Source organism: Felis catus, chromosome A1, assembly GCF_018350175.1.
Source record: "Felis catus isolate Fca126 chromosome A1, F.catus_Fca126_mat1.0, whole genome shotgun sequence".
NCBI lineage: Eukaryota > Metazoa > Chordata > Mammalia > Carnivora > Felidae > Felis > Felis catus.
In genome coordinates, this window is record NC_058368.1 from 139,874,749 (window position 1) to 139,902,292 (window position 27,544).

General features: G+C 40.9%; 2 protein-coding genes across 32 annotated transcripts in view; one reads left to right on the forward strand and one right to left on the reverse strand.

Annotated features, from left to right (window-relative positions):
* POC5 (POC5 centriolar protein) overlaps window positions 1-10,769 on the reverse strand; it is a 40,236-nt gene extending 29,467 nt beyond the window's left edge. For 3 of the 8 annotated variants that reach the window (XM_003981080.6, XM_006927796.5, XM_045062215.1), the window contains exons 1-3: window positions 10,634-10,769; window positions 7,410-7,505; window positions 1,925-2,066 (exon numbers count right to left, since the gene is read on the reverse strand). In XM_003981080.6, coding sequence (XP_003981129.1) covers window positions 1,925-2,066; window positions 7,410-7,493 — 226 coding nt within the window. In that variant the 5' untranslated portion in view covers window positions 7,494-7,505; window positions 10,634-10,769. Of the gene's footprint in view, window positions 1-1,924; window positions 2,067-6,840; window positions 6,924-7,409; window positions 7,506-9,317; window positions 9,943-10,059; window positions 10,191-10,633 lie in introns of those variants that run through there. The other 5 variants (XM_045062210.1, XM_045062207.1, XM_045062220.1 and 2 more) reach the window with 5 other exon arrangements.
* A 43-nt stretch (window positions 10,770-10,812) lies between these two features.
* The window catches only part of LOC111561429, a 263,855-nt gene continuing 247,123 nt past the window's right edge, over window positions 10,813-27,544 (forward strand). For 20 of the 24 annotated variants that reach the window (XR_006601022.1, XR_006601023.1, XR_006601026.1 and 17 more), the window contains exons 1-2: window positions 10,908-11,052; window positions 17,047-18,862. The gene's annotated coding sequence lies outside the window, so the exon portion shown is untranslated. The other 4 variants (XR_002744064.2, XM_045062243.1, XM_045062242.1 and 1 more) reach the window with 4 other exon arrangements.

The following is a 27,544-nucleotide window of genomic DNA, read 5'->3' on the forward strand; positions in this document are numbered from 1 at the left end:
TAATTTTTTTATTAAACCAAACCACTCATATCAAATGCCTAATCACACATACTTAATTTAAGAGGGTAGCAGTACATAGGATTTTAGAACAGCAAAATACAACATGCCGGGGATAGAGGAACAGTAAGCCAAAGAACAAAGAGAAGGACAAAACTGAGAGAACAAAGTCTTAACTATATCATTAATAAGCTCAATTTTACCCACCAAATATAAATATAGATGGAAGAGAATTCAGCCTACTGTAGCATTCAGTTCACACTAAGAGACTGAGTGGATGAATGACATTAGAATTTAGAAGCTATGCAATCTTACATTGGGTATTTCCAGGGGCCTGCTGCCATCAAGCTAAAGTGACACTGGTTCCCTCACTTGTAGTTCAGGAACCACTGGTCAATACACGGTGGAAATAAAATGGGGGAAAACCTCACAAGAATGGCTGTGTGGAAGGCTTATATATACTTTGGCAACTTCAACATACCTCACTTACATCAAGCAACAGCAATACCAAGAGGAAAGAATGGGATGATGAATTTACATATTCTTATCAATCTTCGTGTGAATCAAGATATCTAAATTCACTGCATGTTGTATACTTAGATCTCAAATCCTTTTTCGAAAAGGCAGAGTATAAACAAATAAATACTATCTTCCATGCTAGAGAAGAACAGGGGTCTTAAATCCCAAGTGATGACCTTGAAAGGTTGGAGAGCCACGGCAAGGAGAGGACTCCAATGTTGTGTCACTGGGAACAACAGTACAGCAAGGAAGCAAGTGTCTGGTGACCCCCTTAAGGGAGGGACATACAGGGTGAACACACGGATTGACTAGTTACATATTTTGTAAGAGAGTATGCAGCCCTTTGGGTGTGTTCAACAGGAACTACAGGCTCAGGTACCCAGGGTAATAAAGACATGGTCAAGATCACTGATGTACAATGAATGAACCCTGGGGCCCTGCCTCTTGAATATCAATTAAAATTTGGGCAGAAAATGTTTCGGGGTAAAATATTGTGGTGGTAAAGTAAATATACGCATTTTATGGTTCTGGCACTATTTGATGATCGAGTGCAGTATGCTGAAGTCTAGCAATGGATAGTCCATGTCTACCAAGAGACAGGAACAAAATACTAGGGCTGTAACTTATCGGAACCCCAGGAGCCTGTTGATTCTGAGTAGGCTGTTTCATGTGCTTTCAAGGAGACATCCCTGGAGTTACGCCTACTGTTGATAACTACCCATCACCAGGCCTATCTTTGGAGGGTTTTCTGTGCCCTTTGAAGGAATATTTTTTTACAGCGAGTTGTTTGGGATCCTGTACTTTACCGAATAAAGAATGGATAGGTGAAAGGAGCTTTATCTTCCTTTCTCCACCTTTCATTCACCTATCAACATACATCCTGTCTTGTATTAACTCTCAATTCTGTCAATGACATAGTCCAAAATGGGTTCACCCTTGTGGTGATAATTTAAACAGTCTTCCACGTTAACAGAAATGCTGCCGACAAAGTCCTAGGACATGGTTCACAAACTTAAGTGGTTCTGAGGGCTACCTATGGAGCATCTTTAATTTGGGGCCTTGGGCATTTAGTTTCCAAGATAATCCTGGTATATAATTACTAGAACAATTAGATGCAATTTACTCCACTGACAGGCATGCTATGGCTATAGTGTTGCTTTCATTTTATTTTATTTTTTTTGCTTTTATTTTATTTTTCATGTAATAGTTTAAACAAAGTTCATGTAAATATCCAGCTGTCGCACAAGAGCCAAGAGTAACATATTAAAATGGAAAACACTTCCCAGATGATAGCGATACACATGAGTGATTGAGAAGAATCACTGGAGAAGCATTTCTGGAACTCTAAGTCAACGGCATTAATAAGCTCAATAACAAATTAAGAAATATCTTTCAAAATATACATAACCTTGATTATGAAGAATATCATCTACTACACTAGGAATCCTAACATCTGGCACCACTTCTCCTTTAGAATGACACGGCTGTGAAGCTCTTGACTCAATGTTTGGAGTCACAATAGCATAACGAAGCAGTTCTTCATACTCTTCCTATGAGAAGCCAAAAACAAATAATGTATCATAAACGGTCACAATGGACATTCAGGCAAAGAACGATAAAGGCATAGTCGAAGCTACTCTTTACTTCAGTTCTCAAAACAGTACTTCGATGTAGTAAGGAAGGTGTACTTTCTTAAAAACAGAAACCCAACAACTAGACCTACCAAATTTCTTCTAGCCAGATAGATTCCTTCAGATGCCAATTTAGCAATCGTGACACAAAGATTACCTAGTGTAGTTGCCTGAGACCAGTTAACATCTACAAAGCAGAAATGCCCACCCTGCAGGTGGGCAGAGATATAGACATTTCTCTGCTTTTCTGAAATTTAGTTTGAAGGTGTTGATTCCAAAGACTCCACAATAGGGTGGTCTAGAGATGAAAAGAGGTTTTGGCTCTTTTTACTGACAGCTACCATCCAACGCAGCAACAACCTGGAGGGTCTTTTCATGGCATGGAAAGAGCGTAAGGGAAATAGTGGAAGAGAAAAAGAAATACTGACGATAAAAAGAGAACACAAATGCAGCCTGTTTGTTCTATTCTACCTAGTGGCAACTGCAAGGCACCTGAGAAGCAATAAAAAATACAGGTCACAAAGTGTAGACCTTACAGTAATATTCCTCAAGTTTAAAACAAAATTGGAATTTCCTCACATAGACAGTTATTTCTTCAGCCATATCAAAAAATGGTATCTGAGAAGTAAAAAAATATACTGGAATTTAGTTGACATTCACAAGCGATTGGTCATGATGTACCAAATAGTCCTACAAGAAGTCATTTCATGGGACACCTGATGCCTCAGTTAACCATCTGACTTCAGCTCAGTCTATGATCTCATGGTTTGTGAGTTTGTGTCCCACCTTGGGCTCTCTGCTGTCAGCACAGAGCCTGCTGTGGATCTACTGTTTCCCTCTCTCTTTGCCCCTCCCCTGCTGTCTCTCAAAAATAAATAAAAACATTAAAAAAAAAAAAGAGTAATTTCTAAGAGTCATATTCACGGACCCAGAGAATGTCTTTGCATTAAAAAAAACTGGGGGGAAGGTTTTCAAGAACATTAAATGTTATTATTCTAAAGGATTCTTTTGTGTTAATTTTTCCCCATAAGTAGTTTAGTTCCAATATAGAACTGTCATCATTTCATTAGTCATAACTGTCTTGTTATTTGGATTCATCTTCAGTATGAAGATAACTGATGCTTGAAACTGCCTCTGTGAAGTGGCACAGTATGTGCTCAAGTGAATTCAGAAAAATTCTGTCTAAATCAAAGAAAGAACGATCTTCAGTAGTTATGTGAAAATCAGCAATCCTTACTCTTTCCCTATGGTTTTCTTTGAGTAAGAATATTTAACTGCCCACCACACCCAAGTTTCCAGCCACCGTTACATCACAGATGACCGAAGTAAGTATCTTGGTGCTTTCCAAGGGAACAGACGTAATTGCCCTCAGACTTATGTAGTCAGAACTACCTTGTATCCTGAGTCGGTAGTCAATATCACTGCATTTCTAGCTAGTTTCCAAGAAGGTGTTTCAGGGGATCCACGATGTTTTATTCAAATTTCATTTTTTAAGCTATTTAACTCTTTTACAAACAGTAGTAAAAGGAGCAAGCACTATCACATATACCACATGTGCTAAATTTTAACTGGCCCCAAACTATAAATTCTCAATTTTTTTTTTGTTGGTTGGAATAAAGCTGTTCCTGCCATCGAGGTACATGTCAAGCTGCTGTAAACATGTCAGGTTGTGGCTCTGCACAGGTTTGATTTTTGTTTTAGGAATCACACCTGTGCAGGTGAACACACAACTCTAACACATGTGGGCCCATCAATTACAAACTCAAGCTCAAGTACATCTGCTGGCGCCAGTCACTCCTCAGGAGAGTGATGAGCTGTGCAGGGTAGCAAATGACTTCATTCCTTTGTTACATGCTTATCATAATACAAAGGGTTTTAGCACGTATCCAAATTTGAGTCTTCTGGGTGCTTCTTGGGTGATTTGTAGATTATAAAAAGTTTGAAGAAGTGACAGACTTTGTTGGTGATTCAACAATGAATCAAAACTTTTCTATCAATCCTTTTTTTATGTTTTGGGTCAGTTTACTTGCAGATGAGATAGGTTTTTAAACAGCTACCATTTTTTCATAATGCATAGAGAAGTCGAATCACTATGCTGTACACGTGAAACTAATGTTAACAGTGTGCGTCAACTATATTAAAACAAACAAGCCATCATTCTCTACTTATGTTAAGAATCAGAATTTTCTTGATATTTTATAGCCCAAATAAAATATAGAAGCAAAATGGTCACTTAGGCTTATCAAACCATGGTAGGTCTCCTATTATCCACCAATGTCAAATGTACATTTAAGGCAGCTTCATTGTTTTTGCTGACTTTGTGAGATGGAAACGTCACAGATTTGAATTTATAATATAAATCTATGCAATTATACTTCTACTTTAACCTTTTTATATTGGAATTTGAAGTAAAATTGTTTGAAAAAAAGGGTTTATGCTGGTAGATGTTTGAAAATTACGTCTTTAGGGTAATTAAATGTAAAGAAGTGAGTTGGTGTCAGTTTCAGCCTTGTTTTGCATAGTTAACATGGATTACCTATGTGCAGTAAAAGTTATAGCAAATACAGATTTTTACATGTTAAGGCTAATGGCAAAAGAGAAACAGAGACACTCCAAAGAGAGAATCATGAAAAGAAATCTCAATCATCAGAATGATCTTCATGTTGCTACAGTCAACTCCTTTGTTGGAGATGTCCCCTTCATGACAATAAACACGTCTAGTTTTGGGGGTGCCTGGGTGGCTCAGTCAGTTCAGCATCCGACTTCAGCTCAAGTCATGATGCTGCGGTTCGTGAAATTTGAGAACTGAATCAGGCTCTGTGCTGACAGCTCAGAGCCTGGAGCCTGCTTTGGATTCTGTGTCTCCCTCTCTCCCTGCCCCTCCCCCACTTATGCTCTGTCTCTCTCTCTCTCTCAAAAAGTAAATAATAAACATTAAAAACAAAACCAAAACAACAACACATGTCTGAGATTTAAACTTACATTTCCTGAACTCAGAGAAACATTTTACTCATTAGATTATCAGTTTATTATAGAAGGACAGAACTCAGAAACAGCCAGATGGAAGAGACAAAGCACAAGGTATGGGGAAGGGGGGCAAAGCTTCCGCACCTTCCTAGAATGGCAGTCATCCAGAGCCTCCACACATTCACTGAGCTGGAAGTTCTCTGAACCCTCTCCCATTGGGTTTTTATGGAGGATTCATCACACAGGTATGATTGATGAAATCATTGGCCACTGGTGACCGAACTCAACCTGCAGCCTCTCCCTGCTTCCTGGAGTTCACAGTGGGTGGCACTACTAAAAGTTCCAAATCTGTAAGCATGTGGTCTGCTCCCAGCAACCAGCCCCAATCCTTAAGCAGGGTCCAAAAGTCACCTCATTAGCATAACAAACACATTTATCACTATCATTTAGGAAATTTCAAAGTTTTCTGAAAATGTGCAAAACACGGGATAAAGACCAAAATATATTTCTTATTATAAATCACAATATCACAAGTATAAATGAGTTAATCAGCACTCTCCTGAAGGAAGTCTGAAAAAGGCAGGGATAAAGAGTGCAGGAAAGCACTGTCACCTTAAAAGACAGCACTATGCGGGGCGCCTGGGTGGTGCAGTCGGTTAAGCGTCCGACTTCAGCCAGGTCACGATCTCGCGGTCCGGGAGTTCGAGCCCCGCGTCGGGCTCTGGGCTGATGGCTCAGAGCCTGGAGCCTGTTTCCGATTCTGTGTCTCCCTCTCTCTCTGCCCCTCCCCCGTTCATGCTCTGTCTCTCTCTGTCCCAAAAATAAATAAACGTTGAAAAAAAAAAAATTAAAAAAAAAAAAAAAGACAGCACTAGGTAAAAGTACATCCAAAGGGAAGACAAGGATGAAATATCAATGTCACAACTCCAGCTACTTTTATCCTAGTAAATATTCACAGATATTTTTCCAATAGCTTTCCAACTTCTAAATCAGTAATTTCAATTAAAGAATCATATATGTTTCATAAAATATCTTCCTAAAACTTTTCTCCTATTACACAGTGTCAGTAACAACTTAACTCTATTTAGGCATAAACATAATGTCCAGCTTTTCCCCCTCTTAAGCGATACTTAAGAGGACTATAAGACTCAAGATATACCGTATCAGTGATCTCTCATTTAAAATCTACTCTTGGGGTACCTGGGTGGCTCAGTCGGTTGAGCGACCGACTTTCACTCAGGTCATGATCTCACAGTTTGTGAGTTCGAGCCCTGGGTCGGGCTCTGTGCTGACAGCTCAGAGCCTGGAGCCTGCTTCGGATTCTGTGTCTCCCTCTCTCTCTGCCCCTCCCCCGCTCATACTCTGTCTCAGAAATAAACATTAAAAAAAATAAAAAAATAAAAAATAAAATCTACTCTAGAAGTCAGAGTCCATATTTCTGATAATAAAACATTTAGAAATAAAACAGGGGTGCCTGGGTGGCTCAGTCGGTTAAGTGTCCAACTTCAGCTCAGGTCATGATCTCACAGTCTGTGAGTTTGAGCCCCACGTCGGGCTCTGTGCAGACAGCTCAGAGCCAGGAGCCTGGTTCGGATTCTGTGTTTCCCTCTCTCTCTGCCCTTCCCCTGCTCGTGCTCTGTCTCTGTGTCACTCAAAAATAAATAAACATGAAAAAAAATTTTTTATAAATAAAAGAAATTTAAAACAGTTCACGTGAAAACCACACCTTCTGTAGTTAATTTATCTGTCACTGTCCAGGTCCTGAGCAGCAGAATGTGTTGAACGTTGTAGCAACAGGGACTAGAACCTGGAGTAGAACACCAGGGCATCTAAGGTCCCAGAACTGTGGGTGGTTTGATAGTGTATTAATTTGCATTAAAGTGAAAGCAGCATTCAGAAGAGATAGTTGAGAAAATCTCAAGAAAAAAATGTTTCTTGAGATTTCTAGCTTCTCTCATTGTGCTGTTTGAAGCCTTTGCACAGAGGGTTTGAAGAGTTCATGATTATTTTCTGAAAGGTTCAAACAATGTAAGGTATGTCCCAAAGTCTGTGAAATAATTCTCAATGCTCAATCATATTATTATGATTTGATATACATTATACACCATATACATATATACATAAATATATATACATTAATATACATATATATACAGTATGTATATACATCATACACCATATACATAATTATAAATGTAAATGGCATGAATACATGAAAAATGTATTCCTAGTTTTCCCTCATATTGTCACTTGTTTAAAATAAAAGTCACAACAAATTTAGGCACGTCTTCCTACCTGAAGATCTGAAGAGACAGAACTGCCTCGGTCAGAGTCATTCTTCATAACTGGCAGTGAGCATTTCTCCTCATCTGATGACATTCTGTACAAATACTACAAACAATGGAGACTAACTTTAGTTTTCTTCCGGTGATATTTAAACTAACATAACATGTTTTCTATGTATATACATCCTAACCTGTAAACAATAATCATGTGGTATGTTTAAATATTCAACACAATGAGCACCCACAGATAAAATAACTAGGCAAGAAAAGAATAGCAGGAGGCTCAGTTCCCAACATTAGTGAGTTTTTCATGCAGTCAAGGAGATGACACAAATGTATGAAAGTTAAAGAGAAATGGAAACTCCTTGGACAAATCCACAATGGACCTGTTGAGATTAATAGAGTGTGATGACTGTTCTTCAACAATGGGTGGCAACCTGCGTGCTGGGCATTTTACTGAGCCAAGAGAGAATAAACAATTTGTGCACATTCTTTGCCCAAGAAACATATGTTTTGGGAATATTATTTTAAGAAAAGCAAGCCTATACAGAACAAGAGATTCTTATATACCATAGAAAACCTGTCAAAAGTCTTGTCCCAAAAAATAAAAGTATTTTTAGTAACAAGTAAATAAGTTATTTAAAGGACAAGTAGGGACTATTCAAAGTATCTGAACACCAGCTGCATGGAAAACAGTGGCGAGGAACGTAAGATGACGAAGTCCTGGTCCTTATGGACTTTACAATCTGTAGAGACAGCCAGGTGTATATATGCTAGTAGGCCCTAAAACAAAAGAGGTACAAAGCAGGGAGGCCAGGAGTAGCTATTTTTCATGGGGTGGGATCATGAGAGTGACAAAGCGGGAACGGAGCCAGAGTATGTGTTAATTGAGAAGATAAACTGGTATTGAGACCTGAAAGACAAAGGCAGATAAAAGATGTAAGGCTATGCTAGGCATTAGAGCAGAAGCAAAGACACAGAGGCATGGGCATGTATGCCAGGAATGTAAGTAGTTCGTAACACTGAAGCAAAGGGTGCAAAGCAAGGCTTGGCTAAGGATGGAACAGGCAAGGTAGGAAGCAGCCAGAACATGGAAGATCGTGATTACGTTATGTCAAAAAAAATGTAGTCTTTATTCTAGATATATATTATTATAATATTTAAACAAGTGATAACACGATCAGGCTGGTCTTGGAATGTTGATGGCTTTCCAATTTCTGACTTGGGTAATTAGATGGATAATATAGTGCCACTAACCAAGACAAGAAATGTAGTAAGGTAAGCAGGTCGGGAAGAAGGAGAGTGGGTTCAATATCAGATGAGTTGGGTGTGAGGTACCTATGAGGCACTGCAGTGAAGCTGCATGTATGCAGGATATGGCCACATCCATTATACTGCACACCAAGGATTGCCGTTCACAATGGCTACAATGAAAATGGTGCTTCCTGGAGTTAAGCAATGAGCACTGGAGGTACAGGCTAGAGATAGTTTGAGGAATCATCAGCATAATGGGAAATGCTGAAAAAGGGAGAGGGTAAGATGACCTATGAAAACGAGTGTTAGACAGAGTTCTTATTCTGAGGTCCATACACCCAAATTATATGCAATATTTTTAGTGTAAATACACGTGTATTTTTCTAGTAAGAGGATCCCTAGCTTCTAATATGTGTTCAGAGGGGACTATACCTCTAATAAAGTTAAAGGCCTGCTACTGTAGTGAGAAAAGGCTTAAAAGTAGAAACACTAACGTTTAAAGGGGAAGAGAAGAGCGAGCAAAAACAGGAAAGTCAGAATGGGAGAACTATCAGGGAAAAAAGCATCATAAAAACTTGAGGAACAGAGTGTAGAGTCAGATGCCAAAGAAAGATGAAAGTTGGGGTCTCTTGAACATGGCAGTAAGGAAGTTGCTGACATTGACCTAAACAATTTCAGTGGAAGGTGCAACAGGTCTCAGTCACACTGGCCTGAAAAATAAATGAGAAATAAGGAAACTGATGTAGACAGGGCCGACACAGAGAAAAGTACAATATTAGAATGGAAACATAGGTTGGGACTTGTTGATGGAAACTTAGCTTTATTCGATGAGTATTACTGGCTATACACATAAGTAAACTAAATCTCAGCATGACTGTCTTTAGTTAAGCCAATTAGGGAGGATAAAATAAGCACACACATCCCCAGCAAGGAAGGACTGCTTCATGGACTTCAAATCCACCACTGTGGTAACCTGGTTCATTTGTTTTCATTTACTTCTTTTAGGCTGTATTTGCATACTGCGTAGATAATAGGAGTGGAGGTGGGCTGGTGCTGACTATTCAAAAAACAAGTAAGCTGAAAAGTAAGGTGAGACTTCAAAAAGAGTTTCTGAATAGAGATACTGCAGCCATAAAGCAACTACTGTATTTTTGGAAAATATGCTATAAATGTGCCATCATTGCTGCTATGAGGCCAGCAAGGTAGGACAATTTCTTTGAAACCCTACCACACTAGCATTTTCTTACTGTTTCTAGGTTCAGAAACAAAGAAGAAAAATGAAGCTTGCTTTAATGGGTGGCGGATGTGAATCAGTTCACTAAATTACCAGTACTCTCTAACCCAAGATACCAGAAACCAAGAGAAAAGTTCTGGGTGCTTCTTGATAGCCAAAGAAATCAAATTACCTCTTGGTAAATACCTGGCTGATAAGGAAAAAGGGATCCGGGAATTCAAATGCAACCCCAAGAGACAGAGGAAGTGGGAATTAATGTGCGAGCTGGCAGCTGGGTGACGTCCCTGTGCTCTTCACCCATCTTAGCTGCAGGAAAGGAGAAGGGGCGCGCCAGCTCCTCCCCTCATAAGGGACTAGCAGCCTAGGGGGACAGCAGTTGTGAGTAGGCAAAGGGTAGAGGTTCTCTTCATTCACCTTCTTACCCACCCTTGTTTGAATCGAACTCTTAAAAACAAACAACAACAAAAGAAAAACACGTTAGACATGGTTACTTTCTCGTTTTAAATGATCAGAACCCACGGCGACAGTAATCGTTATACTTCAAGTACCCCCCACTCCTGCCCTCTCTTCCCGGACGCCTTGGAAGGAAAACTTCAGTACCTCGTTGCCCCGCAGAACAGCACACAGCCCACGCCTCGGGGCGTGGTATAGGAGCCCCCGGGGCGGAAACTCGAGCTAAGACACTTTAAACCCCACTCCACTGCCTCCGCCCGGGGCGCGGAACTCGCCGGGGCGCCGCTACTCACCGTTGCGACTCTTCACAAACCCGGACGCCTCCCTCCGCGTCTCCTCGCCGCGTCGCCGCTAAAATAACAGTGGTACCGCCGCTACCTTGGCAGCAGCCTGACAGTTTCAAACTGCACAGAAGAATAAAGGACGGCCCTGTGCATTGGCCCGGAGCTTCAGCAACCTGCCGTATGATTGGTCGAAGAGCCGGGGGCGGAGCTCTGGGCCGCTGCGGGCAGAAGCCGGAATTAGGTTACTTAGGGAGAGTCCGGCCACTGATTCCGGCCGGTACCGAGGGGGCGGGGTCTTAGCGAGCCCCGCCCAGCTTGGGAAGTAAGTACTGCGCGTGCTTAGTTTCGTTGTGCGGCTGCATCCTGAGGCGGTTCAGGGACCGGATTTGGTTAGAGGATGCTGAGCCGGGCTGAAGTCACCCAGGGCGGTATGTTGCCATCTTTCGATAATGCCCGAAGTCTGTGCATGTGGTCCTAATGCATAAGAATCATCTGCGTCCATAGTGCCCTCCAGCAGAGCCACTTGGAGGTGCTTTTTAAAAGTTCAGTTTCCGGACAACCCTCTACTTGATTCCTTCAGTGTTGGGCAGAGCCAGGGAATCTGAATTTTCAACAAAGACCACCAATGATTCTGACAGAGGGGCCAGCGGACTTCGCTTTAAGAAACTGCTGGACTAGGTTTTACTAATGACTTCAAAGGTGTCAGACTGCAAGTCATGCCCTTCTGGTGAAATGACTATGAACCTTAGAATAATTATACCCTGGTTCTTTCACCTATTTCCTGTCCGCTTAGATAATGCTACCCACATAATAGGGTTGTAGGGAGATTAAATGAGTTAATATATGTAAAGTACCTATCACATAACATCAAAAATGCTAGTCTTTTGATTTGTATTGGCAACACGTACGTTTAAAGGTGCATTAGGATCCAGGTTGCAAAGGGAGCACCCCAATTTGGAGACCGAGTAATGAGGTCTGGGTGAGTTTTCAGATTCCTTTTGTTACCGGGAGGATGAGGTATGAAGGTTGTTTTTGTTCTTCTGTAGATAGAAATGGCATAAGCTGGGTTTCATCTACCTACCTGTTGGCAGAGCCAGACTTCTACTTATACAATGAAGTAAGAAGAGCCAACAGCTTCTTTGGCACAAGCTATGCTTGTGTCCCTCCCCCCAAACTCCCCTTTCCCACGGCTGTTATAAACAACAAGTTCCTACTAATGCGTATGAATTCATACGTGGTTCAGGTATCTGTTTTTGAATTGAATTGCCACCTAGTGACCCCATACACTGTAATTGTAACTGCTGCGCTGTCCCTTTGCCCTCCTGCCACCTGGGTCCATGTTGCTCTTCTTGGTTTTCTCTCTTTTGAGGCGTAGATTTTCATAGAAAACAATTGGGTCAGACATCCCCATTCTTCTGTGAAGCTGCAGAAAGAAAGAGGCCAAACATAATCTGGATGTTATGAATTTAAAACTTATTCTTACAAGATTCCTAGAGAAGGGGAGAGGGGAAGAGATAGAGAATAAAGCACCTGCAAACTCATGATAATGAAATTGCCATCTCTAACCCTTCATAATTACTCATTCGTAAATATTTATCTAATATTCATCATATGCAAAACATTCTGTTCATGCTAGGAATAGAGTGGTGAACAAAATAGACACAACCTGCTCTCATGGAACTTAGAGTTCAATTGGAAAAAGACATCAAACAGCAACAAAAATCCCACACATGTGAATAAAAAAGTGTGGTTTATGTTTGAAGTGAGGGGAAATTAGGAAATGCCTGTCTGAGAAAGTACATCTCAGCTAAGATCTGAGTATGCACAGTAAAGAATTTATTTTATCTAATAAACACACATGTAGTGCTTACTATATTCTGGGCACTGTACTCATTAGCTCATTAAATTCTCAGATTATGTCAGTGATGTAGATGCTATACAACCATCCTCACTTTACAGGTATGAAAACTGAAGCTCAGAGGGTTTATGTAGCTTGCCTAGGATCACACAGCTAATAAGAACAGAATTGGTGTTCAAATTGAAGCAGTCCTTGAGACACCTGGGTGGCTTGATCGGTTAAGTGTCTGACTCTTGACTTAGGCTCAGGTCATGATCTCACAGTGTGTGGGTTTGAGCCCCGCATCGGGTTCTGCACTGAGAGTGTGGAGCCTGCTTGGGATTATCTCTTTCGCTCTCTCTCTGCCCCTCCGCTACTCACGTGCATGTGTGAACACACACACTCTCAGTCTCTCTCCAAATAAATAAATAAACTTAAAAAAATTTTTTTTTTAAATTGAAGCAGTCCATAGTCCAAAGTCCATGTTCTCATCACTCAGTATTTCTGTTGGGAACAGCATGGCAGTTATGAATTGGATGGTGTCCTCCGAGAAAAATTGTCAAGTCCTAACCCCCAGTACTTGTGAATATGATCTTACTTGGAAATAGGGTCTTTGCAAATGTAATCAAGTTTAAAAGAGGTCATTCTGGATGGGGGTAGGCCCTATCCTATAACTAGTGTCCTTTTAGGAGAAAGAGATACAGGAGAGAAGATGGAAGTGTTACTGAGAGTTAAATGGAAAAAGAAAGAAGCCTCAGTTTTTTTTGGTGTCACAGTAAAAATTACATCCAGGACAGCAAAACTAAAGTAAAGCAGAGAAAAGTTTTATTAAAGTACATTCCAAGGGAGGAGCTGGCTGGCCAGTCAAGGGACAATGGCCTGGGAAACCCAGAGGGAAACCAGGACGTGTGGTCTCATCCATTTTTTTATTTTCGGTGGGTCCTAGGGTCACAACATTTGAGTGAGAGGCCTGGATTATATAATAATTAGCCAACTACACATGTCCTTTCCCATGATGCCTTGGAAATGCCTGCCTGGGTGGTAGGAAACTGCAACATTATTTCCATTCTAGAGGCATAGGGAAGGTGAGGAAAACTAACTGCTTTCTGCTCAACTGTAACAAGCACAACAGACTTAAGTCTTCTTCTGCTGGGATGCTGTAATCACAAACTAGCTGCTGGATGGGTGGAAAGGGGTGGTTCCTGGGCGGTCCTTGGTTGGGATCTCCATCAGGACAAGTAAGGTCCATCCTCTTGTCACTCATGCCTATCTTCCTGCCTAACAGTGGCACAGATTAGACTATGCATTTATAAGCTAAGAAACACTGAGGATTCCTGGCACTGCCACAAGCTAGAAGAGGCGAGGAAGGAGCTTCCTCTAAAGCTTCCAGAGAGAGCATGTGTGTGTCATTCCTTTGATTTTGGACCTCTGCCTCGAGAACTGTGAATGAGTAAATTTCAGTTGTTTCAAGCCACACAGTTTGTGGTGTTTTGTTATGGCAGTCCTGGGAAAATGATAAAATGGCTAAGGCCTTGAGGTTAAAAAGTGCTTACTGTGTCTGGATAATGAATAAAAGCCAGTGATCTTAGTGAGGACAGAGTGGCTACAGGATGGGGCTGCAGATGGAGTTTTGAGATTTTAAAGTTCATTGGGATCTTTTTACATGTTCAGGAAAGAGGTGGAAACAACATGCACTAAAGGGATGACAAGGGAGGAGAGAAGACGACAGATACTAGATGTATTTTAGAAGTAGAAATGATAAGATTTCATGGATTGTATTTGAGATGAAGGAGAAAAGGTGTGTGGACTGAGCACTGGGTAGATGGCAACATCATATACTAAGAAGCAGAATGAATGGTGGAAAGAGGAGCAGGTTTTGACAGAAGATCGAAAGTTCAATTTTAAATATGCCGTTTGAAATGCCTGGAGATACCCAAGTGCGTGTCCATTAGGCCATTTGACATACATGTCTAGAGCTCAGAAAAGAGGTCAGGACCCAGATAAATAAGTTGAGGAGGCTTTGTGTATAGTTATATGGAGGACTCCAGAAATGGCTGCAATTCTTCATCTCTCCCTGTATCAGTGTCCTTTGTCACACGCTCTCATTAATGGCCAATGGGATGTTAACAAACATGATGGAAGCAGAGGCTTTGAAGGCACTTGTGTGATTGGCCTGGCTTGCTCTAACCCTCTTTTATGATCATGGGAACATTCCGGGAGTAGCCAGTTGAAAGATAAAAAACATGTCTATTAGACAAGGTGCCTGGGTCATCCCAGCAAAGGCCATCCCTAGGTCAGTCTGTAGCCGGCTGACACCCAGATTGGTGTGTAAGTCCAATCAAAGATGGCAAGACCACCAGGCCAACCTGCAGAGTCATGAGCTCAGTGAATGTCGATTGCTTAAAGCCACTGCGTAGGGGAGCCCTCTTATACTGTTGGTAGGAATGCAGACTGGTGTAGCCACTGTGGAAGATAGTATGGAGCTTCCTCAAAAAGTTAAAAATAGAACTACCCTACGATCCAGCAATTGCACTACTAGGTATTTACCTGAAAGATACAAAAATACTGATTCAAGGGACACTTGCACTCTAATGTCTGTAGAGCATTATCAACAATAGCCAAATTATGGAAAGAGCCCAAATGTCCATCAACTGATGAATGGGTAAAGACTTCATATGCTTTCACTCATATGTGGAATTTAAGAAACAAAACAGATGAACATGGGGAAAAAAAGAGAGAAGGAAAACCATAAAACACAGTCTTAACTGTAGAGAGCAAACAGGGTTGCTGAAGGGGAGATGGAGGGAGGACGGGGATGTGTTAAATGGGTGATGGATATTAAGGAAGTCACTTGTGATGAGCACTGGGTGCTGTATGTAATTGATGAATCACTAAGTTCCCCTGAAACTAATATGACAGTATATACTAACCAACTTAATTTAAATAAGTAAAAACTTAAAAAAAATTTTTTTAAATAAACAGTAAAGGCACTATGTTTTGGGTGGTTTGTTATGTAGATTTACTATGTAAGAGATAACTAATTAGATGCAATTTAAAGCTGAGGAACTAGGTGAAACTGCCTGGCGGCGGGGGGGGGGGGGGGGGGGGGGGGGTGGCGGTTGGGAGAAGGGGACAGGGAGTAAGCTGAGTTGAGAATGTTTAGGGATTGGGCGTTGGTGGAGGAGCAGCCAAGACTGAGAAGGATGGGCCTGAGAAGTAGGAGGAGAACTGGAGAGGCCTCAGTGAAATGCCAGGGAAGTAGAGTCTGACAATATGGAGGCCTTTCCACAGGCTCTAAATTCGGTACCTCTGCTCTAATAATCTTTCATCTTCTTTTAATCACCGCTGTTTTAGATTAGGCAGTTGTTGAATTTGGCTTGTATTGTTTCCGTAGTCCTGCGTCTTCATTTCTTCTTTCTGAAGTTCCACCCTTCGCATTGCTGATAAATTATTCTTAAAATAACATTGCATTGCCTAACTTCTTCCTCAAACACCTTCCTTGGTGGTACATGGCATTCAAAGCCCTCCTAAACCCAGAAGATCTAGGCTAGATTCATTATATTTTCCTTGTACTAGGTGTCCCACTTTTAGGGAAGCTGTGTTCTCTTTTCTGAGCTTAAGCCTCATCTGTTTTTTAAAAAATTAATATTTATTTATTGTTTTTTAATTTTTTTTACTGTTTATTTAATTTTGAGAGAGAGAGAGAGACAGAGTGCTAGTTAGGGAGGGACAGAGAGAGAGGGACACACAGAATCCAAAGCAGGCTCCAGATACTGAGCTGTCCTCACAGAGCCTGATGTGGGGCTTGAACCCACAAACCGTGAATCATGACCTGAGCTGAAGCAGGACATTTAACCGACTGAGCCACCCAGGAGCCCCTAAGGCCTCATCTTTTTCAAGTTGAGGAAATAATAGAACCTACCAAATTTAAATTTAAATCTGAACCTGAACCTGAACCTAAATCAACCTGTCTATCTACGTATGAAAATCTATTCCCTCTTAAAACTGGGGAGATGCCTGCCTAGTTAGATTACACGTCCCAGTCTACTTTGCAGTTAAATGAGGCAAGAGAATACGTGTGGAAGTGAAATGTACCACTCCCTGAACTGGGATTTAAGACTGTAGGTGTGTTTTTTTCCAAGCCTTCTTCTTCCCCACTGTGTTGAATGATGAAGTGGAATAGAACTCCTTTGCCAGTTCTGTAACATATAAAACAAAAAACAAAAAAACAAAACCAAAACCCACAAATTGTTCCTTCCCTTTAAGTCATTGTATATTTGGGGTCAATCTGTTGCAGCCATCACTCTAATATCACTTCAGGGTGTGTATAGATGTATATATGATGTTTTTGGAAGGCAATGCGTGTGGAAGTATTTTGAAATTTTTTAAAAGCAAAGAAAATGAACATAGGGTTTGGATTCATAAGATCTGGTGCTTAAGCTTTTCCAAGAAGTAGGCATGAAGCTAACAAGGCTCTCGGTACCTGTTGGGAACAATTACTATTATTGGTGGCAAGAGTTGACAACCATGTTATTTTTACTAGTCCTGGGTTAGGGGACTGATCTGAAACCTGTTTCTTTTTCAGGTCATCCCTGACTCATCTGAAGAGCCTTCTGTCTCCTCACCCTATTACTTGTTTAGCTGGGACTTTCAGGGAAGATTCCTCAACCTGGGAATCTTTAACAGTGATGACTTTGCCATAGAAGAGAAACCAGAAGTTAGTCCATCGCTTTGATATTATGGAGGAATAAATTACATCTAGAGAGAAATAGATTTACTTTTCTTGAGTTGCAAATCTGGAGAGAGCAAGAGTGAGCGAGCACGAGAGAAAGAAAGGCAAGTCCAGAGGAAAGGAAAGGAATAGGGGTGCAGATGGGGAGATTTCAGAGTCAGAGCCCTTGCCAGGGCCTCTATCCGTGAAGAGGCTGCCATGATCTCCCCAAAGGACTTGCTTCATTATGGCTCATCCCATGGCTGTTTTTCCACCAGACTGCCAGGCTCACAGATTGTCTTCCCTCCCTTTTCATCCCATCTCCTTCTCATTTCAAGTGTACCTGACTTTGCCACAGCCCCTAAGGCTGGACTTTGTTTCTCCTGGTCACAAAGGGCTGCCGTAATAATTGAATCTCCGCAGTGAGAGAGGCACGAGCCTCCAGAGTGCTCCTCTCCCTGTGAGGTATGAATACCAGCCTTCCGGAAACAATGTTCTGGTTTTTCTAAATCAGAAAAATGACTTGATGGTGGAATGTGAATTTCTGCAGGAAGGTGTGCACAGAACATGGCAGGTTTTGGGCAAGTGGCTCAGCGTGCATGTCCTCAAATAGAACTTCTGTAGCTGGACCACACAGTCTATGTAGAATTTCTCCACACACTGAGAGCCAAAAACATGGACTCTTAGAACACATTTAACTGAGGCATAACAGAGGGAGAAAGACTGTCACTAAGCGAGGACACACAGTGGTGAGGAGCATCCCGGGCCCTGTAGTCTACAGATATGGCACCATGCCAGTGCTGTGCAGAGACAAGTATTTGCTGTGGAGTAAGAGCTTGTTCAGGATATTTTGATTCCCCAGATTCCACAGTTAGATTTGTCCTTTTATTGGCAGAAGGAGTTCATTTCCTCGCTTCATCAGCCTTCTGTTCTTCCTAATTATAAAGACTCATCATGGACCCGCTCCATTAGCATCCTCTAGCCATGTAAAAATTTCCTTACCCTTAGCATTTCTTTCTCTGGATAAAACTATCTGGTCTAGCTGCGAGAGGCAAGATTAATTAGTTTTTCAGAGAACAACGTTACTGAGTCCCACTGATGTTTTGAGTACTATACAGATGCTGTATTTTTGGGTCTTCAGAGCGCCTGATGTGGGTTTGCACATTAGGATAATTCTGCCCAGGGATAAAACCTATGCAATTCAAGTTTTAAAAAGCACATGCAAAACCTACCAGAAGCCACCGCATTTATCAGCAGGTTTCGTATGATTGTTCAGTAAAAGCTCTGTGGGTCTGTACAGGTCACCCCCCCCTCCAAACTCCATCAGAGCCAGCACCCCCCCAGCCCCCACCTACAGTCAGGAGGATACAACTGCAGACGCCCAGGAGATGGGGATGGCAGCCCAGGAAGGAGCAGCAGAGAGCGGGCTCTTGATTGTGCAAAACTCATGAAATCTCTCATAAAGAAGTTAGTAGTCAGAACTTCATGCTGCATTTTTATTCAGGAAAGAAGCAGGAAGAGAAGAGTGTCATTTCCTAGGAATCTGGAGAAATGAGGAAAATTCTTCCAAGGAGGGTCTCCCATTCAGAGTTGAGGAAGCTTTTCTGTTCAGCTGATGCAGTATGCTTTGATGTTGATGGCACAGTTATCAGAGAAGAAGGAATTGATGAGCTAGCCAGATTCTGTGGAGGTGAGGATGCTGTGTCAGAAATGATCTGGAGAGCCGTGGGTGGGGCAGTGCCTTTCAAGGCTGACCTCACAGAGCGCTTAGCTCTGGTCCAGCCCTCCAGGGAACAGGTGCAAAGGCTCATGGTAGAGCACCCCCCACACCTGACCCCTGGCATAAAGGAGCTAGTAAGTCACCCGCAAGAGTGAAATGTTCAGCTTTTCTTAATATATGGTAGCTTTAGGAGCATTGTAGACCATGTTGCTTCAAGGCTCAATATCCCATTAACCATTGTATTTGCTAATAGGCTGAAATTCTAGTTTAATGGTGAATGTGCAGGTTTTGATGAGATGCAACCAACAGCCCAATCTGGGGGGGGGGGGGAAGGAAAAGTTACTAAACTTTTAAAGGAAAAATTTCGTTTTAAGAAAATAGTCAAGGGGCGCGTGGGTGGCGCAGTCGGTTAAGCGTCCGACTTCAGCCAGGTCACGATCTTGTGGTCCGTGAGTTCGAGCCCCGCGTTGGGCTCTGGGCTGATGGCTTGGAGCCTGTTTCCGATTCTGTGTCTCCCTCTCTCTCTGCCCCTCCCCCGTTCATGCTCTGTCTCTCTCTGTCCCAAAAATAAATAAACGTTGAAAAAAAAATTAAAAAAGAAAATAGTCATGATTAGAGATGGAGCCACAGACATGGAAGCCTATTGTCCTGCTGATGTTTTTCATTGGATTTAGAGGAAACGTGATCAGACAACAAGTAAAAGACAACACGGAATAGTACATCACTGATTTTATAGAGCTTTTGGGAGAACTGGGAAAATAATATCAATTTTTATACAGTTTGTAACAACTTCTGGTTAATTTACAGTTATTTTAATTAGTTTACAGTTACTTTACAGTTAGCTATACAGTTTAGGGGCCCCTGGGTGGCTCAGTTGGTTAAGCATCCAACTTTGGCTCGGGTCATGATCTCGCATTTCCTGAGTTTGAGCCCTGCGTCCGGCTCTGTGCTGACAGCTCAGAGCCTGGAGCCTGCTTCGGATTCTGTGTCTCCCTTTCTCTCTGCTCTTCCCCCACTCACACACTCACACACACACACTCTCTCTCTCAAAAATGAATAAACATTAAAAAAATATTTTTTAAAAATTACACAGTTTAGGGGCACCTGGGTGCTTAGTTGGTTAGGTGTCTGACCCGATTTCAGCTGAGGTCATGATCTCACGGTCTGTGAGATTGAGCCCCGCATTGGGCTCTGCACTGTCAGCGCGGAGCCTGCTTTGGATTCTCTCTCTCTTTCTTGTTCTACCCTGCCCCTGCTCATGCTCTCTCTCAAAATAAGTAAACTTAAAAAAAAAAAGTTATACAGTTTGATACTGTTTGCTTATAATTGCCTATTACAACCTAATGTGTACATTTGGTGCTGATTATCTGTACTTCCGACTAAACTACGGAAAATTACTTTTTTTGGCTATAGTCCTACCATTATTATGAACATTAATTACGTGGAGAATTTTATAATGTGAATTCTTTATGTACTTTCCTAGCTATATTTTATTTGAAGCCTTTTAAAGATAGATAGTAAATTAAACACCTTTACTATTGGAAATATAGGTTAGGCAGCCTTTAGTGAATATTATTTTTCCCTTTGGTAGGTAAAATAAAAGTTTATCCATGTATCAGAGAGAAAAAGAACTTACGCATTTCTAAATTATTGCTCTCTCCTCCCACCGTTCCTTCTTTCCTTTCTTTTTTTCTTCCCTCTTTTTTTAGTGGAGGGAAGGCCCGAGAAACTAAATCCATCATTTGAAAGCAGATGTGGAATGTTGTGGTAGAACTTGTTTCTTCTCCTTGGTAGCACCATTTGTTTAGATTTTTTTTCTGTTCCAGTTTGTGTATGAGGAGTCAGGCTGATCAATCCGCCTCCCATCTATGAACACGTTCCAAAGTTCAGTTGTAAATGTATTGTGGAAATGCATTTTTCTACAGAAAAATGAAAATGTTGTAACCCCAAGGTCAGCTCAGTTGTGATTCTATACTGGGGTTGAAATAAAAGCAATAAAAATAAAGTAGAAAATAATACTGTTGCAACATTAGTGGGTTTGGTAAAGAGGAGAAATAACAATGAATAGAAAAAATTTATTGTGTGTTTATATCTTGAGTGCTGATGAAAAAGACAAAGGGTAACATGCTTATGGGAGGAGAGTTATGCTGTGCACACAGAGGAGGTAGTCAAAGTGTACTGAATGCCCAGGGAAGTGATGGGGTGATGGCAGGAGATGAGTAGGTGCACAAGGTTAGTGTGAAACACATCTCTGTTTACTATTCTAAGATATCAGCCCCTTGTGAGCATCTGTGCCTGCCGATCTCACACAGGTTTCCCCTGTGAGTTGAAATGTTGGTCTCACTTTATGTCTGTGTCTTAATGGAGCTCCCATTTCCAAATCTGTTGGAAGATAGATAAAAGGAGATTGGGATGCGCAGATCATAGCCTCCATCGTGTTGCTTACTACTTGGGGTCTAACTTCAGTCAAATATTAATCCCCATTATATACCGCCTCATTCAATCCTTCGAATCTTCTGGGCCCCCCTAGGCTGCATCAAAATCAACCTGAATGGTTTATTGAAACTCAGGTTTCTGGGCTCCACCCTTAAGGTTTCTGATTAAGGACACTTGGGGTGGGGCCCAAGAATTTACGTTGCAAGCAAGTTCCCAGGTGATATTGATGCTCTGGTCCTGGGGCCACACTTCACCCTGTGTCAATCTGGGTCCTCCTCCTGATTGTGAGCAGTGACTCTGGCTCTAAGCTTTAGCCTTCTCTACCCTATCATAATCAGACATCTCTAGGGCTCTTCCCAGGACACTCCAAGCTCCTATCTGGTGCTCTGGAGATTGAAGTCCATCTTCTTCCTAAGCCCCAAAGATACTTTTCAAGACTAAAGACTGTGGAAACTCATTCTGACAGCTGTCCACCTTGGAGACCTCTGGGGTTCTGGGGCTTGGCAGTCTCCTTCTCTCTTCACCCAATTTCCCTCTGTTCTTTTCAGTTGCCTGCAACATAATTACCCCCCAGCAGATCCACTCCCTGAAGCTCAGCTTTTCCCCTCCTCCTCTGAGTAGCACCAGGTCCTCATTCATCATCTTTGCCGTGGGTGTCTGATCCTGAAAGCAATTTGTGTCGCATCCAATAGCTTTTAGCAGAATTCTGTTCCCCACCTCAAAAGTCAAAGTGGCTTCCTGGGATCCATTCCCAAAGCTTTGGCCACCTGATCTGTGAGTTTGGATTCTTCCCAGGTACTAACTCAGATGTTGACCTTTCTCCTAGGGAAACATAGTTTGCTATTAGTTGTTACAAAATTCTAGATAATTAAGCCATGGGACCAGGGCTACATTCATAATAAAATCTGGTTTGATATTACACAGGAAATTGTGATGATTTTTCAGAATTGCAGTTTCAAGCCCACAGTAGCCTTGGAATAAAGCCGAAGTCTCTATAACATTTCTTTTGTTTGGTCCCTACCAACAACCTGTCTTACAACAAAGCCTTCCTCTTGGTTTGTTTCTAGAAATCATTGTGAGGGGCCAGCTCACACACAATCGCAAAGAGGATCTTCTGTTACCATGATGTGCTTGCCATTTTCTTCCTCTATCACCCAGGAATGTCTTCCTTCCCCAAGTCACCTGCTGCTGGGACCTCAAATACCCCCAGAGACTTCGTTGGTGCCTGCCTAAGGTGCCTTCATCTCCCACAGCCACCAAAGGTGGCTCTGCTCTCTCGGTCATCTGCCAGAGGCACTATAGCTGGCCATCCTGCTCTGTCAAGTATGCTTAATGTTTCTACTGACACAGGCACCTGTTGTTGGCAAGGTTGCTAATGTTCTGCCCTGTTGATACAGACCCTGATAGTGGTCCTGATCTGATCAAGACTTCATGGCACCAGTGGGTTCTTTTCTAGTGTGGGAAGGATCCTTTTGCCTTTATTGTATGTGTTTTTTCCTGGGTTCCAAAGTAGTGCTCCTGGTGTTACCAGTGACTAGAGACAATCTAGTGATAGAGCCTTTGGCAAAGATGGCCAGCTGTTTACCAGAATTCTAAAATGTAGTATTAGTACCAAGAAGTATCTGCCCAAGCAGTTAAAAAAATTTCTGAGCCCACCTTCCCTCCCCCCACCTGCACACTTTGCATTCAGTGGATTTATGGGACTAGTTCACTACAATTTCACATTCAGAATTTCACAGAGTTGATATGTATCATTTCCAGACCAAGGAGTTTAAGAAGTAGAAGTACCTAGGGGCACCTGGGTGGCTCGGTTGGGCGACCGACTTCGGCTCAGGTCATGATTTCACAGTTTGTGAGTTCGAGCCCTGCATCAGGCTCTGTGCTGACAGCTCAGACCCTGGAGCCTTCTTCAGATTCTGTGTCTCCCTCTCTCTACCCCTCCCCTGCTCACACTCTGTGTCTCTCCGTCTCTTAATAATAAATGAACTTAAAAAAAAAAGGAAGTAGATATACCTCCTTTTTCCTTTCTTTTCCCTTCAGCTGGCTCTAAGACCTCAGGGAACATCCACATATAGGATGGAAGGAACCAGGACAACGTGGACTGTTTGTTCTATAGGCAAAAAAATAACATTTTCTGCTCACTTAAAAATAATTCAACTCTTAAGTATAATCTACCGCAACTAAAAAAATACATCTACTATTCTTAGTTACTAAAAGTTTGAGGTTTATTTGTACAGCATCTTAACGTTACCCTAATTAATTCACATCTTTTTAAATTTGTTTTCATTTAGGGTTCCTTGTCCTGGAACCTTGTTTCAGGTCACACACAGAGTGCAGTAGAAGCAACACTCAAAATCCCTTTTCTCTTTTCACATTGGCCCTTTGTTGTTGGCAAGTCTTTCTGTACCTGGACTCCCTTAATACTCCTTTATTTTTTTATTTTATTTTTTTTTAATTTACATCCAAATTAGTTAGCATATGGTGCAACAATGATTTCAGTAGATTCCTTAATGCCCCTTACCCGTTTAGCTCATCCCCCCTCTCACAACCCCTCCAGTAACCCTCTGTTTGTTCTTCATATTTAAGAGTCTCTTATGTTTTGTCCCCCTCCCTGTTTTTTTTTTATTATTTTTGTTTCCTTTCCCTTGTGTTCATCTGTGTCTTAAAGTCCTCATATGAGTGAAGTCATATGATATTTGTCTTTCTCTGACTAATTTAGCTTAGCATAATACCCTCCAGTTCCATCCACATAGTTGCAAATGACAACATCTCATTCTTTTTGCTTGCCGAGTAATACTGCATTGATATACCACATCTTCTTTATCCATTCATCTGCTGATGGACATTTGGGCTCCTTCCATACTTTGGCTGTTGTTGATAGTGCTGCTATAAAAATGGGGGTGCATGTGCCCCTTCGAAACAGCATACCTGTATCCCTTGGATAAGTACCTAATAGTGCAGTTGCTGGGTCATAGGGTAGTTCTATTTTTAATTTTTTCAGGAACCTGTGTACTGTTTTCTAGAGTGACTGCACCAGCTTGCATTCCCACCAACAACGCAAAAGGGATCCTCTCTCTCTGCATCCTTGCCAACATCTGTTGTTGCCTGAGTTGTTAATGTTAGCCATTCTGACAGGTGTGAGGTGATACCTCATTGTGGTTTTGATTTGTATTCCCCTGATGATGGGTGATATTGAGCATTTTTTCATGTCTCTGTTGGCCATCTGGATGTCTTCTTTGGAGAAGCGTCTATTCATGTCTTTTGCCCATTTCTTCACTGGATTATTTGTTTTTCGGTTGTTGAGTTTGAGAAATTCTTTATAGATTTTGGATACTAACCCTTCATCTGATATGTCGTTTGCAAATATCTTCTCCCATTCTGTCGGTTGCCTTTTAGTTTTGCTGATTGCTTCCTTTGCTGTGCAGAAGCTTTTTATTTCGATGAGGTCCCAGTAGTTCATTTTTGCTTTTGTTTCCCTTGTCTCTGGAGACGTATTGAGTAAGAAGTTGCTGGGGCCAAGGTCAAAGAGATTTTTGCCTGCTTTCTGCTTGAGGATTTTGATGGCTTTCTGTCTTACATTTACGTCTTTCATCCATTTTGAGTTTATTTTTGTGTATGGTGTAAGAAAGTAGTCCAGGTTCATTCTTCTGCATGTCGCTATCCAGTTTTCCCAGCACCACTTGCTGAAGAGACTGTCTTTGTTCCATTGGATATTCTTTCCTGCTTTGTCAAAGATTAGTTGGTCATATGTTTGTAGGTCCATTTCTGGGTTCTCTATTCTGTTCCATTGATCTGAGTGTCTGTTTTTGTGCCACCCTTAATACTCCTTTAAAGACCTTTCTAGTGGGGCACCTGGATGGCTCAGTCAGTCAAGCGTCCAACTCTTGGTTTCAACTTAGGTCATGATGTCATGGCTCATGAATTCAAGCCCCATGTCAGGCTCTATGCTGACAGCATGCTTGGGATTCTCTCCCTTTCTGTCTGACCCCTGCATCCGCCCCCTTTCCCCGACTTGTACACACTCTCTCTTTCTCTCAAAAAAAAAAAAAAAACCTTAAAAAAAAAAGACCTTTTTAGAAACAGAGTCTCATTATTATAGAGTAGTGGTTAAGTTCACAGACCCCCAAAGACAGGTTTCCTGAGTTTTAACCTCACCTCTGCCCCTCATGAGCTATGGAAGGTTGGGCAAGTTACTTAGCCTCTGTGTGTATCAATTGTCTTAACTGCAAAATGGGACAATAATATTACTTCCCTCCAGAAGTTCCTGTGAGGATTCAATGAGTCATAAGATGTAGATAGAGTACACATCTACACTGCCTAAAGTACACATCACTGTTACACTGTTGATAGTGTACCTCACAGCCCGTCTAGTCACAGATGGTGAATCTTGGGTAAACAATTTAAATTTGAGCTGAGCTTCTTCCTACAAAATAGTAAAATGCCATATTAATAACAGAAGTGATTTTCAGTCTGGGAGAAAGGGCATATCCTTACATTTTGAGGAGCTCAACTCCAAAAGTACTTGAGTACTTGAGTACAAAAGTACTTGATGATCAACCAACATCCTAGGCCATTTCACGTATATTTTGCTATTAGTTATTATGGAAATCTACATAATTAAATCAGGAGACCAGAAATACATTCACAATAAATTCTACCTGGGTAATATATGGGAAATTTTGATATAATATTAACCATTATTATAAATACAATACTGTATTATATATTTACCTCCATAGTGTTAGAGTTATCTTTTAGAATTTTAGAGTTTTTATTAATAAGAAAAAGGAAAATATATAAAACTGGGTCAACTAAAAGTTATTTATATTCTAGAAACACCAGAAGGGAATGACTTTACAAAGGGAGATTTTGAGTGTCATCTTTACCCACTAAGATATAGAAGATACATAATCCTGATACTATGTGAAGCAAGCTGTATCGTATACCTTGTAAAATATATATCGATTCTGTTAATATGAAAAAATGAAAGGTCCTTTTTAAAGTTGTGGGTTGATACAATTTTATATTTAAAAAGAATGTTGTGTTGGTTATCATTCAACTTACATGGATCATTATATTCCCAAGATGAGTGGGCATATATTTGAAACCATTTTAATAAAAATTTAAAAGGCATTGGTTTATTTTCTATTACATTGTACACTCAGCAAATGTACGTAAAGACCCAGAATTCTAAGAAAAACATATGCCAAAACATGCTCTTTTGTAAAATCTAAATTTAAAATAAGCTCACAAAATACCATGATAACCCTCAATTGCCTACAATTCAAGTAATTGAAATTACAATTGAAGATGTTGACAGTCACATGCATAGCATAAGAGCACTAAGTTTACCATGAGAATCAATGAGAGGATGTAGTTGATTTGTTACATTGTAGCAGAATGAGAGGATTGTAGTTGATTTTCTCAATTCTAAGAATCAAGTCACATAGATTACTCACGTTTCTTTAAAAAGAGCTTTAAAAGTGAACAGATGTTAATTCACTTATGGCCAGTGAATATATAATATATATTAATATAATATGAACACGATAATATAAATATGTAGTCTAAATTATTTTAAATTATAAATAATCCTACCTTAATAAAATTATGGAAAATCTATATGGGAGTGTTTTGTTGTTGTTGTTGTTGTTGTTTTTGAGACAAAAGGGATTTGAAGAAACTTAATGGAACCATTGCTCTCTGACACTATCATTTAGAAATTATTTTTCAAGGAAAATAAATTTCATTGTATTGCTAATTAAGTATCTTTTACCCTTCTAATAATAACATTCTACTCCTAGGTGACTGTGGAACCTGTAAACTTTCTCTTGTAAATTTGCTGATGAAAAATAGTAAGATAAAAATAAAGTAAGACTCTTTTTGAAATTAGAGTCTTTAATTTATTATTTTATTCTTTTTGGCATGTATTTTTCCCCTTCCTCCTCAGTTCCCCACTGCTGCCCATAAAATCCCAAATCTTATTCAAGGCCTATCTCAAATAGTCTTCCTCCTAAGAAGCCTGGTTTTGTTTTTTGTTTTAATATTATTTCTTGTGATCTCTTCTCACCTCATACACTGTATATGCTTAACTCACATTGTATTGTGCTATGTGTATGCTGCATATGGCTAGGTCCTCTGGGACAGGGATTGTGCCTTTTTCCTTTCAGTGTCACCTGTGGGACCAAGCACAGACCTATATGCAGTGGGCCCTAA